The sequence below is a fragment of the Geospiza fortis genome, unplaced genomic scaffold (assembly GCF_000277835.1).
Source record: "Geospiza fortis unplaced genomic scaffold, GeoFor_1.0 scaffold538, whole genome shotgun sequence".
Classification (NCBI taxonomy): Eukaryota; Metazoa; Chordata; class Aves; order Passeriformes; family Thraupidae; genus Geospiza; species Geospiza fortis.
Window position 1 is genome coordinate 1,131,070 of NW_005054368.1, and position 15,731 is coordinate 1,146,800.

General features: G+C 48.0%; 1 protein-coding gene across 1 annotated transcript; it reads left to right on the top strand.

The window, feature by feature from the left end:
• The first annotated feature begins 542 nt into the window (after window positions 1–542).
• HEATR6 (HEAT repeat containing 6) lies at window positions 543–15,100 on the top strand. Its single transcript, XM_031059834.1, has 19 exons — window positions 543–647; window positions 1,015–1,155; window positions 2,247–2,362; window positions 2,893–3,007; window positions 3,229–3,330; window positions 3,725–3,862; window positions 4,706–4,983; window positions 5,549–5,726; window positions 6,004–6,210; window positions 6,832–6,931; window positions 7,103–7,452; window positions 8,404–8,526; window positions 9,030–9,116; window positions 9,866–10,000; window positions 11,222–11,344; window positions 12,356–12,480; window positions 13,441–13,537; window positions 13,910–14,114; window positions 14,550–15,100. The coding sequence occupies exons 2-19, from the start codon at window positions 1,018–1,020 to the stop codon at window positions 15,098–15,100; spliced, it is 3,168 nt and encodes a 1,055-aa protein (XP_030915694.1). The 5' UTR covers window positions 543–647; window positions 1,015–1,017.
• Window positions 15,101–15,731: the final 631 nt, after the last annotated feature.

Consider the following 15,731-nt stretch of genomic DNA (forward strand, 5'->3'; position numbering starts at 1 on the left):
GGGCGGGGGCCGCTGTGGGGACGGCGTGCTGCGGCTGTGCCCATCCCTGTGCCCCCCTGTGCTACCCCCGTGTCCCCTCCTCGGGAGCCCCGAGGGTTCCGTCCGCGTTCCCCCCGCTGCGGGCGGGACGTTCCCTCTGCCCACCTTCCCCCGGGCCCTTCCCCGGTGCTGCTGAGCTCTGCTGCCCTGTGCCGAAGCACTGCCCGGTGGAGATGTGGGTGACACCACTGGGTGGGACTCGGCAATTTTCATGGTTTGATGTTGGAAAAATAGTAATTTTTTAAGCCTTAAAGCAAGCCCTTGAAAGCTGAGCAGTCTAGATGAGCCACATGGATGCTGCTCCATTGGCAACACACAGTACTTCATTATTACGCTGGTTTGCCTTCATTTTGTTTCCAAAGCAGGCTTACTTTGCACTTGGGAATTAATTGATTTCTGGACAGTACTCTTCTGCTCCTTGATCTAACTTGGTATTTTTCTTGAGCCACTATTGCTGTCTTTGTAGTCCCTAAATAATAAACTGAGGCTTTCTCTTCCAGGATGTTTGTGCTGTGCTTGTCCAAGGCTGTCAGTTGGTTCCCCTTGATCAGGAACATCTTGTCAGCAAAGTCTGCCAGCTTATCCATCACTTACTCAACAGATATCAGGTAGGAAGGGCTTGGCCATTCCCTCAAATAAGCCAGGGGAACTCTGTCTTTTTCCAGGGCTGTGGAGCCAACCTTCAGGCAGAGTTTCTTGGATTTTCACTGTATTACTTATTTTTGGGTAGCTGAGCTTCTGATCTTGCTTTAGCATGGTTCCTCATAAAACCACCTCTCAGTTAGAAGTGATTCACCATGAGAAATAGTCTTGGTTTTAGGAGACTTGTACAGATTTATCAATTTCTGGTCAGGTATGATTTCTGCTGTGTGATTTTAACAGCCAGATCACCTGAATCTCTAACCAATTTCTGAGGGTTTATTGAACTGCAGCAGTACAAGATGATGTTTATCTTGACCTTTTCTGTTACAACAGGTGATGGTTGATGAGCAGAGCTTGAATTTCCTTCTCTCCTACTGCATCTCTGCTCTGAGGCAGTGCAGCTCCTGGACACATGTTGAAATTCTGCAAGCCTTAGCAGCTCTTGTTTACAATAATGGGCCTAAGTGTCAGAAGGTGAGTTTACAAACAGAGAGAAAGTAACAACAAAAGTATTTGCACCACTGCTGTTTATACTTTATTTTTTCCAGAGAGAAAGAATAAAAACGTTCTCAAATTGTGTTACCTTTCATGCTAAGATCAGATCCCATTTAAATAGTGGTTGATATTTAGGGGAAAGATGAATTTCAGTTGTATTTATTAATAATTATTATTCCCATGTGGAATACTCTTTACCTGCAGGCTGCAGCTGTTGGAATCACCATTAAATAAGGGCACAGGCTTAGCCTGCAGACCGACCACCCTGTGCCTCAGGCAGGAAGACCATGGGGAGCTTGAAATTGCACATAACTCCCCAGGCAGGCTCCAGTGAGGATGCAGAAATCCATCCTGTAACCAGATCAGGGCTTTTGCTCAGAGGCTCTCAGGTATCAATCCTGTGTGAGCTCCTTGTTGCTGCAGCTGACAGAGTTTGAAAAGCTGAATCCACCTGCTGTCAGCAGCTCGTGGCAGCTTGCAAAGCAGTCTCTGCTGTTGGGCTGAGCATGGGGTGGTGATGCTCACAGCTTGGGAGCTGCCAGCTTGTGTGGGCTTGTAGCCCATGGAGTGGCAGCAGTTTGGTGCAGCAGTTGTTCCTAGCTCAGCTTCATGTCTGGGAAGAGAGCATAAACTGGGACTCAGCTGAACTGTGCTCAACTCTGTCCTTTCTTAACACAAAATAAGAGCACTTAAGGAATTAAGGTTTTCATACTGTTTCTATAAACAAAAATCTGTGTCTGGAATTTGAAATTGCAGCTGAGAATTTTTAGGTTTGTTTTACTTCTCATTATCGTGCTTTGATTTTTGATTGGTAATGAATTCAATTAATTTCACTAAGTTAGGTCTGCTCTGCCCATGATGGTTATCAGTGGGTGACCTCTCCTTGTCCCAATTCATAAGCCTTTCCTTATGTTTTCTCTCCCCTGCCCATCTGAGGGGCAGCTTTGGTGGGCATCTGGTGTCCAGCCAGGCTCCAGCCACCTCCCATGATATTCAGCCCCCAAACAGCAGGCCCAGGAGGCTGAGGGAGGAGCACTGACCCCTAATGGCTCTTGGTGGTTTGTTTTCAGTTCCTCCCGGATCTGCTGGGCAAGGCTGGGCTCCTGCTGCAGTTCAGTGACCCTGCCCAGCCTGACGTGGAGCTCAGGAGGGCAGCCGTGCGCAGCATGGCCAACCTGTGTCTCAGGTGGGTACAGCCCTTTTCTGGGGGGTTAGAAGGTGTACATCTGCCAGCACAGGGTGTAGGTGCATGAATTGGGAATGCAGAGCTTTAGCTGTGCATAAACCCCTAACTCTCAGTCTTCCAGAAATAATGTTACAGGGGTTAGTTTGGGGAAGAAAAGAAAAGCTTTGTGCTGCCTGGTTTTTCATGCAGAAGATTTCCTTTTGTCCTCTGTGTGGTAGAGCTGACCCCTTTCTATCATCCATCCATCCATCCATCCATCCATCCATCCATCCATCCATCCATCCATCCATCCATCCATCCATCCATCCATCCATCCATCCATCCATCCGTCCCTTTCCATCCCTTTCCATCCATCCCTTTCCATCCCTTTCCATCCATCCATCCCTTTCCATCCATCCCTTTCCATCCATCCCTTTCCATCCAGCCATCCTCTGCAGGCTAACAGGGGCTTGGGTGGGACTTTGTGTAACTTTACAAACCTGTGGACAGACTGTGAACCAGCCTTGTGTCTCCTCCTGCTCTAATTTTAGTGTCCCTGGGCAGCCGTACCTGGATGAGTCCTACAGAAGTGTCTGTTTTCAAACTTTCCTAATTGTTCTGCAATCTTCAAAAACCACTGATGTGGATGACATCACTTTTTGCATGGTAAGTGTGAGTCTAATTGTCTAAAATACTCTAATTAGGAGGTTGTGCTGCTGGAATATATGGAATTTGGAATGTTGTCAATTAGGATTTTGCCTTAAGAGTCCATAATTTATCACATTACTGTCCCAATTGAGCAAAACTGTAGCTGCCTAGAAAGTTACTTGAAAGATATGAACCTGCAGCATTTTGGGAGGGAAAAGTAAATAATTCTTTATTTTCAGTTACTGCAAAGTGCACTGAAAGGTGTCCAGTCGCTTCTCAATGGTGGGAAGATGAAACTGATGCAAATTGACCAAATTGGAGCTCTTCTGGCAGTGTTAAAGGTAAATCCTTAAATCCACCTGGAGGAAGAGGCAGCCCCTGGGAGGTTCCAGGTGCTGTTAAGTGGGAAACAGTAGAAGGTGAACAAGGGGGAGCAGAGAAGCCTGAGCATGGGGGAAATGGAGTGTGAGATGTTAAAGAAAAATATACTGAGTTTCTCTCACAGCATCTTCACTGCACTTCCCACAGCAGAATGTGAGAGGGAGATGGGAGGCTTGGGGCTTTTTGCATCTACTTAAAATCCTTGTACATGTAGATGGATTTCAGATGTTGCATGGAGATGTTATACACAGGAGAGGCAGGACCTGGGGAAAGGAGCACAGCTGAAATTGGTGAATTCAGTAAATCTGTGCATGAGAAAAGGACAAAACTCTAACCTTTGTGTTCCTGTTGCAGAAATGCATGTTCCATGGGCTGCCAGGACTGAGCATAGAGGTGCCCACAGCCCTGTACCCTGCTCCTTTACCTCAGTATGATAAAAGGTCACCTGTCAAGCAGGAGCAGTCAGAACCAGCCACCTCTAAGCAGACAGGGGTAAGCTGGGCTGCTCCTGGTTCTCCAGCCTGTTTGTTGTATTGTGTCTTACCTCTCATGGTATTGGTGGCTCTTCACGTCCTGAGCATGTGGCACGTTTAATTCTTTGCTTCAAAGGTGATGATTACAAATTCTGCACTGAGTAAAATTGCTTTGGGAACTCAGGTGACAGGGACAAATGGCTCTGCAGGGCTTGGCTTCCCTCAGTTAAGCTCTGTGCAACAATTATTCATCCAGAGCCAAGAATTCCTGGCCTGCAGGCACGGGATTGCTGCGTGCAAACTCGCCAAAGCTTTTGATTTTATAAGTCACGTTTTCTATCCTAACACTTGCACAATCGTTTGACTCTTTCTTAGGGAAGTCAAGTTCATTTAAGACTGATTTCTTGCCTCATCTGTTCTGCTCAATCCTTCTACAGGTTATTTTTTAACGTGTGAATACTTCGGATTACTGATTATCTGAAAGACATTAGAGAAAATAAGGTTATCTAGTCATGTTGACTTGTTTTTATTTAGATGCTGAAAAGGAAGGTTACTTAGTGTTACCTACTGTAAATCTAAAAGAACTACAGAAGTATTTAGTGTTGTTCTTTGTGTGAAATATGATTTTTAGCTGAAAGTTTCCTTGGATATATTTTGCTTTAGTGATGAAGAAGTCAAAAGTTAGGTTTTGAGGCTATTCAGTTATAAACTGTTTACTTAGGTGTTACTGAAATTTTGTGCTTGTTGAAGAATTTAAAAACTCAGATATAAAGAGTGACTGTGTGTAGAGTATTGCAGAGACATGTAACTGCATTTATGTGTTTGTTAAGCATTGCCTAAAAAAATCAATTTTTTGTCTTAGAGCCGAAGAAAAAAGTGCAAAGGGAAACAAAAGAAGGGAGAGTATGGAGAAGAAGGAAGAGAAGATTCAGGGGATGCAGGAGAAGAGTCAGCGCTGGGAGCAGACATGGTGAAATTGCAGCTGGGGGATGTGCAGAGCAGCCCTTGCCCCGAGCCTCGGCCTCGTGTGTCAGACGTGTGTGCTGGGAAGGACCCCCCGAGCTGCCAGCCCTGCAAACGCCTCAGCAGCAGCGAGTCAGAGTACTCTGACACTGAGGGGGGAATACAGAGCAAAGTGAGGTGAGTGCTGTGCTCATAAACACACATGGGAGCCACAGAGCAGTGCCATGGGTTCATACAGAGCAGAGGGAGGTGATGCTGTGCACACAAACACATGTGGGATCCACAGAGCAGTGCCATGGGTTCATACAGAGCAAAGTGAGGTGAATGCTGTGCACATAAACACACATGGGAGCCACAGAGCAGTGCCTTGTGTTCATACAGGGCAGAGGGAGGTGATGCACATAAACACACAGATCCACAGAACGGTGCCATGGGTTTATAGAGAGCAAAGGGAGGTGATGCTGTGCACATAAACGCATGTGGGAACCACAGAACCCTTCCACACCATCCTTTGTTCTTCAGCAAAACTGCTGAGGGAATCACTTTCCCTTTTGATTTATGAGATGGTACGAAAAAATTGGAAGGCAGTAATTTGTGTTGGTGTGGAAGTAAATTTGTTCTTCCTCTTCCTGTTCTTGGTTTAAAAGATTTCGTCTCACAGCCAGCCACTAAAATACATGAAAGAGGTGGAGCCCATCCCTTGTCCCTGCTGTTTTCATTAATCTTCTTGTTTGTGTTTAAGGTCTTACCAAGCCAATGTTCGCCAAGGGGCTCTGGCCTGTTTCCTCTCCACTATAAAGTCAATAGAAAAGAGAGTTCTGTATGGCTACTGGTCAGCATTTGTTCCTGATGCCCCTGGTATTGGCAGCCCCCAGTCTGTGTCCCTGATGACTATTGCTCTGAAGGACCCTTCTCCAAAGGTGAGGCACTTCTGAGTACAAAAATTGTTCTGTTTTCCCCCATTAATCTTAGGAGTTGTCTTCTCTGGCCTTCAGTAAGTATTTGGCTACTGCCCAAGAACTAAATAGGAAGCATTGGCTAAGGAAACAAAGAATTGGTTCTGTATTGCCTAAAGTTATGAAAAAATGATAGTTGGAGTTGAATTTTCTCTTTCTAGAGAGGATTTCATATATTTTAAAATTCTCCACCTGCTCAAAGGAGGTGCTAAAAGATATCACAAATGTTTTATCATTTCAGACACGTGCCTGTGCTCTTCAAGTCCTCTCAGCCTTCCTGGAAGGTTCTAAGCAGTTCCTGTCTGTGGCTGAAGATGCCAATGACCACAAGAGAGCTTTTACTCCCTTCTCTGTCACCATTGCCTCCAGCATCCGGGAGCTGCACCGCTGCCTGCTGCTGGCCCTGGTGGCAGAGTCCTCCTCTCAGACACTGACACAAATAATCAAGGTACCTGCAGATGTGCCACATGCTCCCACTGATCTCTAGATTAAGTCCTGAAGAAAGAGTACACAGAATTGCTGTGAGATGTGAGGTGGTAGTGGTGGCAGACAGACCTTTGTCATCTCACAAGAGTTCACTGAGTCATCCTACAGAATCATGGAATTACAGAATGGTTTGGGTTGGAAGGGTCCTTAAAGATCACCTTTCAATCCCCTGCTGTAGACAGAGACACCTTTCATTAAACCAGGTTCCTCAGAGTTCCATCCAGAGTCTCAGGGTTTCTTTTCAGCACAATTCTCTTTTTTATGCATTTTTTAGTCTTTTTGGAGCTGAATGAACCTACAAAATTATTCTGAAGACTTACATTCACTTTAAAACTGGAATCCAAATTGACAAATCCTTCCATGGGCTATCAAAATTCCTTGGTCTTTGTGCCACCTCACAGTAGTTAAATCCTTGTTCTTAGGAACCAAGTTTGTATCCAGTGTTCACACAGCAGATAATTGGGGTGGCTTTTTTCAGGTGCCCTCAGATAATGAGCTGCCTGAGTGGCCTAAATTACAAATGTAAAAACAGACCTGTTGGAGGCCAGGCTGACATTGTAACCAGCACCTTTCTCTGTTTCAGTGCCTTGCAAACTTGGTTTCCAATGCCCCCTACAGCAGATTGAAACCCGGGCTGCTTACCCGGGTGTGGAACCAGATCAAGCCCTACATCTCTCACAAAGGTTTGCATTCTCTCTGCTGTATTGCTCCCCACCTCTGTGCTCCATAATTCAAAATTCAGAGGCAGTGGATGGTTATATGTTATAATCTATCTGAGAGAGGATGCTGGGCTGTCGATGAGGTTCTAATGGAGCTTTTTTTGCTTTTTCTTTTCTCCCCATTTTCTCTTGCAGACGTCAACGTTCGAGTTTCCAGCCTCACCCTGCTGGGGGCAATCGTTTCAGTGCAGGCACCTTTGCCAGAGGTGCAGCTGCTCCTGCAGCAGCCCAGCTCCTCAGGGCTGAGCAGCAGCGGCAGTGCAACCCCCGGGCGTGAGCAGTGGAGGAAGGCAGTGCCCTGGGCAGGGGAGAGCCCCCAGGGCAGCCCTGCAGGCTGTGCCGCCCCTGAGCCCTGCTGGCTGCTGTGCCTGTGCGTGTCCCTGGTCGTCCTGCCCCGGGAGGATTCCTGCTCTGACAGCGATGCCACCTTCCCCTCCCTGGGCAGCGTCTACGAGCCGTGTCCCCTGCGCCTGGAGGCCCTGCAGGTGGGAGGGCTGCTCCTGCCTCGCTCCAGCTGCCCCCTCACTCCTGGGGTCCCTTTGCTCCCTGCTCTCCCAGGAGATTTCTCACTGATTGCTGCTGCAGTGGGGCTGAGCTGCTGTGGCTCAGGGAGAAATGTTTCAGTCTTGTGGCCACAGCGGGACTGTCCCACTGCAAACCTGCTGCAGTGAGTTCATCTGCCTGGGAGTTTTATCTTCACTGCAAACCTGCTGCAGTGAGTTCATCTGCCTGGGAGTTTTATCTTCACTGCAAACCTGCTGCAGTGAGTTCATCTGCCTGGGATGTTTTATCTTCTGTATTTTTTTCAATATTATCTGGGGGTGTGTGCTGGCAGACTGTGAGTCTTCCCCATGCAAACTCCTCCATACAGAATCCAAATTAAAGTTTTGGTAGAAAACAGTGGGGAAGAGCCCTGAAGTGAGAAAACAGTCTGCAAGGAGCTATGGAGTGACTCAGGGAGTACCTGTGGATGCTGAGGCTTTGTTTTAATTTGGCTTTGTTTTAATTCATGTAGCTACAGCAAAGGGTAAGATTTTGGAACAAGCATCCCCAGAAGTCTCACTCTTTTTCTGGAACAGTAAATATTTGTTAAATCCAGCTTCACAGAAGGCAGCAGCAGTGTTACAGGAGGCACAGAATGTCTTGCTCTCAGTTTTTTTGGCTACAGGAGCCCTCACTTACACTAAATAATTCATGGCCTTGCTACCTGATCGTGCTTCTGTGGCTCTTCTTTGAACAATAAAATGGAACAGGGAGGCTTTTAATCAGCTCTGGTATTCCAGAAGTTGTGCTGCAAGGTGTATCTGTTACATCAGAGCTCAGGATATGGTGCCAGGGTTGATTAGCCCATTAACTTCATTTCAGTGTGTAGTTGGGATATTTTGGGTAAACAGAAGGAAGAAATGCTGAATAGAATTTCTTTTGTCTGTGTTTAGGTGTTGGCTCTTCTTGTGAAAGGTTATTTCCCTATGGCTCAGAGCTATTTCCTGGGACTTGGAGAAGTGGCTTGCAGATGCATGGAAGAAATGGATCCATCCATTCAGCTTCATGGAGCCAAAGTAAGAGCAGGAGACACCTCAACGTTGTGTTACCAGTCAGTTTTATCTGTCTGGGTCCTTTGCAAATGCAGATGAGTGGTGCTGAATATTCAGAGCATCTGTGAGTGTGATACAGAAATGCAGTACCCTGACACTTTGAGAAATGCACCTTCAGCTTCCAGTCGTGAAGTCTCAGCAGAATTTTGTTGCTCTGCTGAGTCACCAGGAAGCTTGGGAAGTGCAAGGACCACAGCACTGGTGCTTCCCTGGCTGAGCATCAGCTGGGGCAGGGACTGGGCTCTGTGACCCAAAGATTTCCTCTTTGTGCAGTGGTTTGTTATGCTGTGCTTGCTGGAGAATTTTTCCTCTAGAAAGGCTTTTCCTCTAATTCCAGTCATAGCAGGGACAGAACAGCCCAAACCAGTACTGAATCTTTTCTTTTTGTTTCCTGATGAGTAGATGCAGGTTCTGTAGCTCCATGAGTCACCCCTGATGAAAACCCCCTTGCCTTTTGTTGTCTGTAGCTTCTGGAGGAGCTGGGCACGGGTGTCCTGCAGCAGCACAAACCTGACTCCCCCACTGCCCCCGAGCAGAGGGTGCCTGTCAGCGTGGTAAGTGTGAGATTCCCTCCCTGAGCTCCTTCCCTGCCCTCTGCACAGTCCCTGGCACACACAGACACATAACTGCAGGGAGGCAGCAAGGCACTCAGGCTGCAGCTCTGTGGGTGCCAGTATGGACAGTGTCTGGAGGCTTCCTGCAGTCACTTGGCACTTGTTCCTGTCTGTGGACAGATGTCTTGGGGTTTATTTCTTTTACATGGTGTTAACCCTGTGTCTTTGCCTCTCCTCTTCCCAATGCTTGCTGTAGCTCAGAGCTGGAAGAACAGCACTGATTTTGTCTGTGTCATTACTGCTGCATAAAACTTTCAGAATTTTGGTGAATTTGCATTGTTAAAGTGCCAACCTGGTCACAAGTACAGAGAGAGTGGCCAGAACCACAATATAAGTGAATTTAGAGAAATTCATTAGCTGTTTGTTGGCCGAGTTTGCAGAAGCTGAGTAATATGGGCCTGTTTAAGTCTTCCTTCTGTGAGCAGAAGACAAGCTTAAAAATTTCTTTGGCTCATGCTAAGTTTTGAGCCTACTAGACAGGAAATGTGTTCAGTAGCATCAGGTTCCTGTTACTTGCTATGAATGTAAATTGTCAGGCAAATGAAAACACTCAGCTGTGTGGATTCAGGAGTGGGATTGCAACTCTATTTAAAGCAGTTCAAATTTCAGCATATGATGATCATCTTTAAGGTAAGAAGTTAGGCTTAATTGCTGAGTTTAGAAGATAAACCTGGCTGCTTCTCCTGCAGGTTGTGACCTTCTGGACGATGATGTTAAATGGGCCCTTGCCTGGCACGCTGCAGAACTCCCCCCATGCCACTCTCCAGACAAGTGCCTGTGATGCCCTCTCTTCTATCTTACCAGAGGCTTTCAGCCTCCTGCAGGTAGGAGAACACACCTTTAAATGTGGTGCTTTCACCTTTGAGGCTTTGTCCTTGTCCACCAGGTTACAGTAGTGTAAAGCCTTTTAAAACTTGCCAGGAGAAAGTAAAGAAACCTTCCCCAATTTTTTTTTTTTGTATTTCTGAACGTTGTGACTGTTGGAGGCTGGAAAGGGCAGTGTTGGGAGTAATTAGCCTGTCAGAACAATTAAACTGTGGGTCACAGCAGCTGTTTGGCTCTGCCATGAATACCCAGCCTTGGCAGTGATGCACAGGAGATGGAGGACAAGGATTTCATGGCATGAGGGAGGGCTGAGGGATTGTTATTCTGCTGATTAATCCTTTGAAGAGCTAGCTGAGCCAATAGCCAGGGCCTGATGTTGTGCACCCATTTGCATGCGTGGTTTTCTTTCCCTTTGCAACATGAAATATGCTTTTAAACATGAAAGCCTTGGCAGTGGATCCCCCCTGCATTGTGCAGCTCCTTCTGTGTCACTGTGCCCTTGCTGGGGAGTGCTCTGCCAGGTCTCATTTGCCCAGGAATTGCTGCTCCAGCAGTATCTCTGGAATTCTCCAAGTACAGCATGTACTTCATCCCCCTGTACTTTGATCCCATCTCCTCTCCTGTCCCTGTGGCCAAGTGGGGTCAAGTCAGTGCCCACTCTGACCTTCTGTCATGGGCTGGTGAGCTGACAACCTGGCCAGGCTGAGCTCACCCTGTCCTGGTTAACGAGGGGCACAGAGGGAGGGGAGGCAGGAGCAGCCCATCCTCTGAGTTAGCTCTGATGGGCCATTCCTTCAGCATGAGAGCTAATACTGATTTCCTTCTTGCTCTTGCCCAACAGCAGAGATCCTGTGTGCTGGAAGCATTCCTGTTTCCTGGAATCACTCCTCAATTCACTTTATCCAGAGCACGCTCTGAGTGGAGGCTCCTTCAGACACAGGGAATTGGAGAGAATTTGTGTGTCCCTGTGGGACAGAGCTCCCTCAGCCCCCCTGCTGCCACTGCTGCTGCTCTTGCAGGGTGACAGAGATCCTGTGTGTCACCTTGACCTTGCTGCTCCTCTTGCAGGGCGACCAGCAGATCCTGTGTGTCACTTTGCAGGGTGACAGAGATCCTGTGTGTCACCTTGCTGCTCCTCTTGCAGGGCGACCAGCAGATCCTGTGTGTCACTTTGCAGGGTGACAGAGATCCTGTGTGTCACCTTGCTGCTCCTCTTGCAGGGTGACCAGCAGATCCTGTGTGTCACTTTGCTGCTTGGCCTGAACCACAGTGAGAACCCTCTGGTGAAAGCTGCTGCTGCCCGTGCCCTGGGAGTCTACATCCTCTTCCCGTGCCTCAGGCAGGTCAGAGCCAGCCCATCCCTTCTTCTGAGCCATTCTCTGATGAACCATAAGATGTGGGACATGGGTTTGTTTGCAGTTAATTTGCTTTACTTTTGGCCTGTAGTGTATTTATAGTTTTCCTTACTGGCTCCAGGCCTGCTCTTGCCTTTGAGAGCAGAATCAGTGCAGCTTTAAGGGAGGTGAAAGAGAAGAGGGAGGGAAAGGAGAGAGGTCAGGCTCCTCCCAGGCTCTCAGGGATGGGAGCTGGGTGGGTGGGTTGGCACGGAGGAGCTGCAAGAGGTGCGGGGGAGCTGGGATGAAGGGAACAGCTCTGCAGTGCTCTGGGGAGTTTGGTGTTGGACTCGATCCTTGAGGTCTCTTCCAACCTCCAGGATTCTATGATTCTAACAAGTTTTTAATGGGAAGCCTTCAGTTTTGCTTAAAACTAAGAAATAAAGCTTATTTGGAGGAAAAAGGGTTTTTTTCTACAAAATATCATCTTAGCTTGGCTGAGCTGGAAGATTAGTTTTTACAATGTAACCTTTAAGTGAATGATTTTAATAAAAAAATATGCAGTAGCTGACTTTGGAGTTTAATTCCAAAATATTTTGAAAGAAAATCCTTTACCATAGGCACATGTAATGTGCCATAGAGGAGAAGATTAGACAGGCAGTTCAACAGGGAGTCTGGAGAAGCAATTACTTAAGAGTGGGATTTGATGGGTATAAGGTTGGCAGTCCATGTAATTATGTTAAAATCCAAAGTAACTAAATCACCAATGGAATTAAATAATCCATAGAAGCTTTTCAGCAGCAGCTACCCAAGAGTGGTGGACTTGGTCAGCATTCAGGCTTGGACTGTTAATTAAAGGTCAGGCAAAGCTGCAGACAGCACCATGAGCTCATTAGAAGGTGTCACCTGGAAAAGTAAATGAGCAGAGCTGCTCTCTCTCCTTTTCCCTGGAAAAAGCAGAGTGTGTTACTAAGAAAATCACCTGTGTTTTGAGAACTGTGTGACTTTTTGCTTTGGCAGGATGTGATGTTTGTGGCAGACACAGCAAATGCCATCCTGAACTCCCTCCATGACAAGTCTCCCAACGTCCGTGCCAAGGCAGCCTGGTCCCTGGGCAACCTGACAGACACCCTGATCATCAACATGTACGTGGCACCCCCTGCCCTGTGTGTGCAGATTCTCTGTGGAAAGGGTGCTCAGGCACTGGGGGGCTGCCCAGGGGGGTTTGGAGTCCCCATCCCTGCAGGTGTCCAGGGAATGACTGGAGGTGGCACTCAGTGCTCTGGGCTGGGGACAAGGTGGGCATCAGGCACAGCTTGGACTCGATGCTCTGGAAGGGCTTTTCCAATCAAAATGATTCTGTGATCCTTAACCTCAAAAAAAGCTGAATTTTAGCTTGGATCCTGCTTTCTAACCACCCTCTGCCTGTGTGTCTGCCAGTGTGGGACACTGTTTGAGCATCCTGTATCCATCTGGGAACACCTTCCGCTATCCCAGCTTGCTCCAAGCCCTGTCCAGCTTGTCCCTGGACATTTCCAGGGATGGGGCAGCCACAGCTGCTCTGGGCACCCTCACAAGGATCCGGTTTTTCCTAATGTCTGATCTAAACCTACTCAGTTTGAAGCCATTCCCCCTTGTCCTGTCACTCTAAGGACAGACTCTTTAAAACTTTTCACTTTTCAGTTTTCCATTTCTTGCGTGTTGCTTGCTGTAATTACATGGTTCCTTTACTTTTAACATAACACAAGTAAAATTAATAAATATTTAACCCTTCCTCAAGCCAGAGACTGAGGGAAGCCCAACCTACTGTTACATTTTTAACAGGAAAATAGTTATCATATATTCCTTCTACAGAATTGCCCCTGAGCCATTCCTTGCCCTCTGTTTTTTATTACAGATTTAACCATTGCTAACCAGCTTTCTTGCATTGATAGTTTGGTTTTAAATTAATAAACATAGTGGTCACATGCAGAAAGGTCTGCCTTACATATTAGCCCTCAGAAGAGTGAAGGTTGTTCATGGGCCTTTATAAAGGGTGGTATCACATCTGTGATGTGGGGATGGAGCAGCCCAGCTGGGTGTTCACAAGGTGGTTCTCCTGCCAGGGAAACCATGGGACAAAGCTTCCAGGAGGAGCTCTCTGATCTCCTGCTGCTCAAATTGCTGCGGTCTGCCACGGAAGCATCCAAGGACAGAGACAAGGTAAGGCTGGGGGGAATAGGGTGGGCTTGGTGGAGTTAATTAACCCCTGCATTAAAAACAGAAAAGGAAAAAGGCACCAGTTACTTTAGGTCTCTTTGCCCCAGTGTTTGAGGGGAGCTGCAGCTCAGACCCTCCCCTGAGAGGATGTTCTGGGTTCCTGTGTTGTTTGAATTGCAGGGAATTTGGCTGGGCCTCTCCACAGTGCAGGGGTTTTGGTTTGGTTTGTGGCCCTTTGCAGAGAATGGTCTTCCTGGTGGCATTTAGGAAAACCCAGTGTGATTCCAGCTGTGCTCCTTGCTGGCTCTGAGATGATTTCACAGCAGGCTTCAAATCAAACCTGCCAAAAACCGGAGAGGTTTTTGTGTGTTCCAGGTGAAGAGCAACGCTGTCCGTGCCCTTGGGAACGTGCTGCATTTCCTGCAGCCCTGCCATGTGGCCAACCCCAGGTTCAGGGAGGCCATCGAGGAGTCCCTGCAGGCCCTGGTTGCCACGGTGGGCAGCGAGGCCACCATGAAGGTGCGCTGGAACGCCTGCTACGCGCTGGGCAACGTCTTCAAGAACCCTGCCCTGCCTCTGGGTGAGAGCCTGTCCCCTGCCCCGGGCTGCTCTGCACTTGGGGCCGGGCACATCATCACCTCTGCTGCCACTGGGGTGGAGAAGGAGGGGGGAAGGCAACGGAGCTGAGTCTGGCTGTCACAGCTCTCCCAGGGCTCTGCCCAGTGGAGCAGACTCAGCTCCTTCAGTGCCAGTGCAGGGGTAACTGCTGCGTTCAGCTGGGTCTGTCACGTCAGGAAACAGTGGGATTATAGGTGTGAATAAATGCCAAATGTCCTCTTGTAAAACTTCAGGACATTAACTCTTTTAACTAATATTTCATTTCATAACCCTTGATTCTCTCATTTAAACCACGATAAATTCAATAAATGTCAGCCCATTAAATATCCAGGAGACATGTATAGTTTTGCACATTTTGGCTGATTAAAAAAGGGAGTTTTTTGGGTTTTTTTTTCAGGAGAGGCTCCTTGGGCCTCACAAGCTTTCAGTGCCCTTTCCTCTGTAGTCAAGTCCTGCAAGAACTTCAAAGTGCGGATCAAGTCAGCCATGGCCCTGTCCATCCCCAGCAGGAGGGAATGCTACGGCTCCACGGAGCAGTTCTGCCACATCTGGAGCGCCTTGGTGGTGGCCCTGCAGAGGAGCGAGGACACCGAGGACTTCCTGGAGTTCAAGTACAGCTCCAGCCTGAGGAGCCAGCTGTGCCAGGCCCTGCTGCACCTGCTGCAGCTGGCCAGGAGCTCAGACCTGCCCCTGCTCGGGAGCAGCCTCCGGGAGCACGGCCAGGCCATCAGGCCCTACGTGCTGCAGTACCTGAGCTGCCCGGGGCAGGACAGCGAGGCAGGGGCACCCACGGACCTGGGCGACAGGGAGAGAGCATTGCAGCGAGCCATCGAGCACCTCAGTGCCATGGAGAGACAGCTGCAGGGCAAGGCCAGGCTCAGAGTGTCCCTGTTCCTGGAGGATGTCCTGACACACCACGCCAATGCCGCGGAGCTGGCAGAAGCTTGAGGGAAGTGAAACCCATTCCAGTGACCAAATCTTCCACAGCGAGCACAGAGCTGTGTTCCCTTGCACAGGACATCCAGAGGAAAAGTTTTTCCTGCTGCTGATATTAAGTATTTTGTTCCAGACTTTATTAATAATGCCTCTAGGACTTCTTTTTTATATTGTTACTATTTTTTATTGTTGTGTTTGGGGAACTCTGCCCTCCCTGGGGCTGGTTTGTGCACTTTGCTGTCACAGCGTCTCCACTTGGAAAACAAACGCCTTTTCCTCCTCTGTATGTTTTATAAAGCTGCCTGTTCCCTCAGCTTATCTCAAAGCATTTTCTTCCTATTGCTGCAGGATCCAGAATCGTGTTTGTAAAGCAGGGGGTTGGAAGAATTTTGTTTTTCAGAGCACTGCAAATGTTGTCACTCTTGTGTTCCTGCAATAAACCCAAATATGCCAATATTTGAAGAATAGCTTAAAGCAAACAGCCTTTGCCTTTAGCTGTCTGTGTTCCCAGTGCTGTACACCTGGCCTGAGCCTCCCTGCTGCCTCCACTCATCCTGTCTTCCTAAAAAATCACAATTCCTTCTTTCCAGTTGGATGGTACTGTGCTGCCTAAGCCAGAAAATTCAAAGTAGGTTCTCCAAGG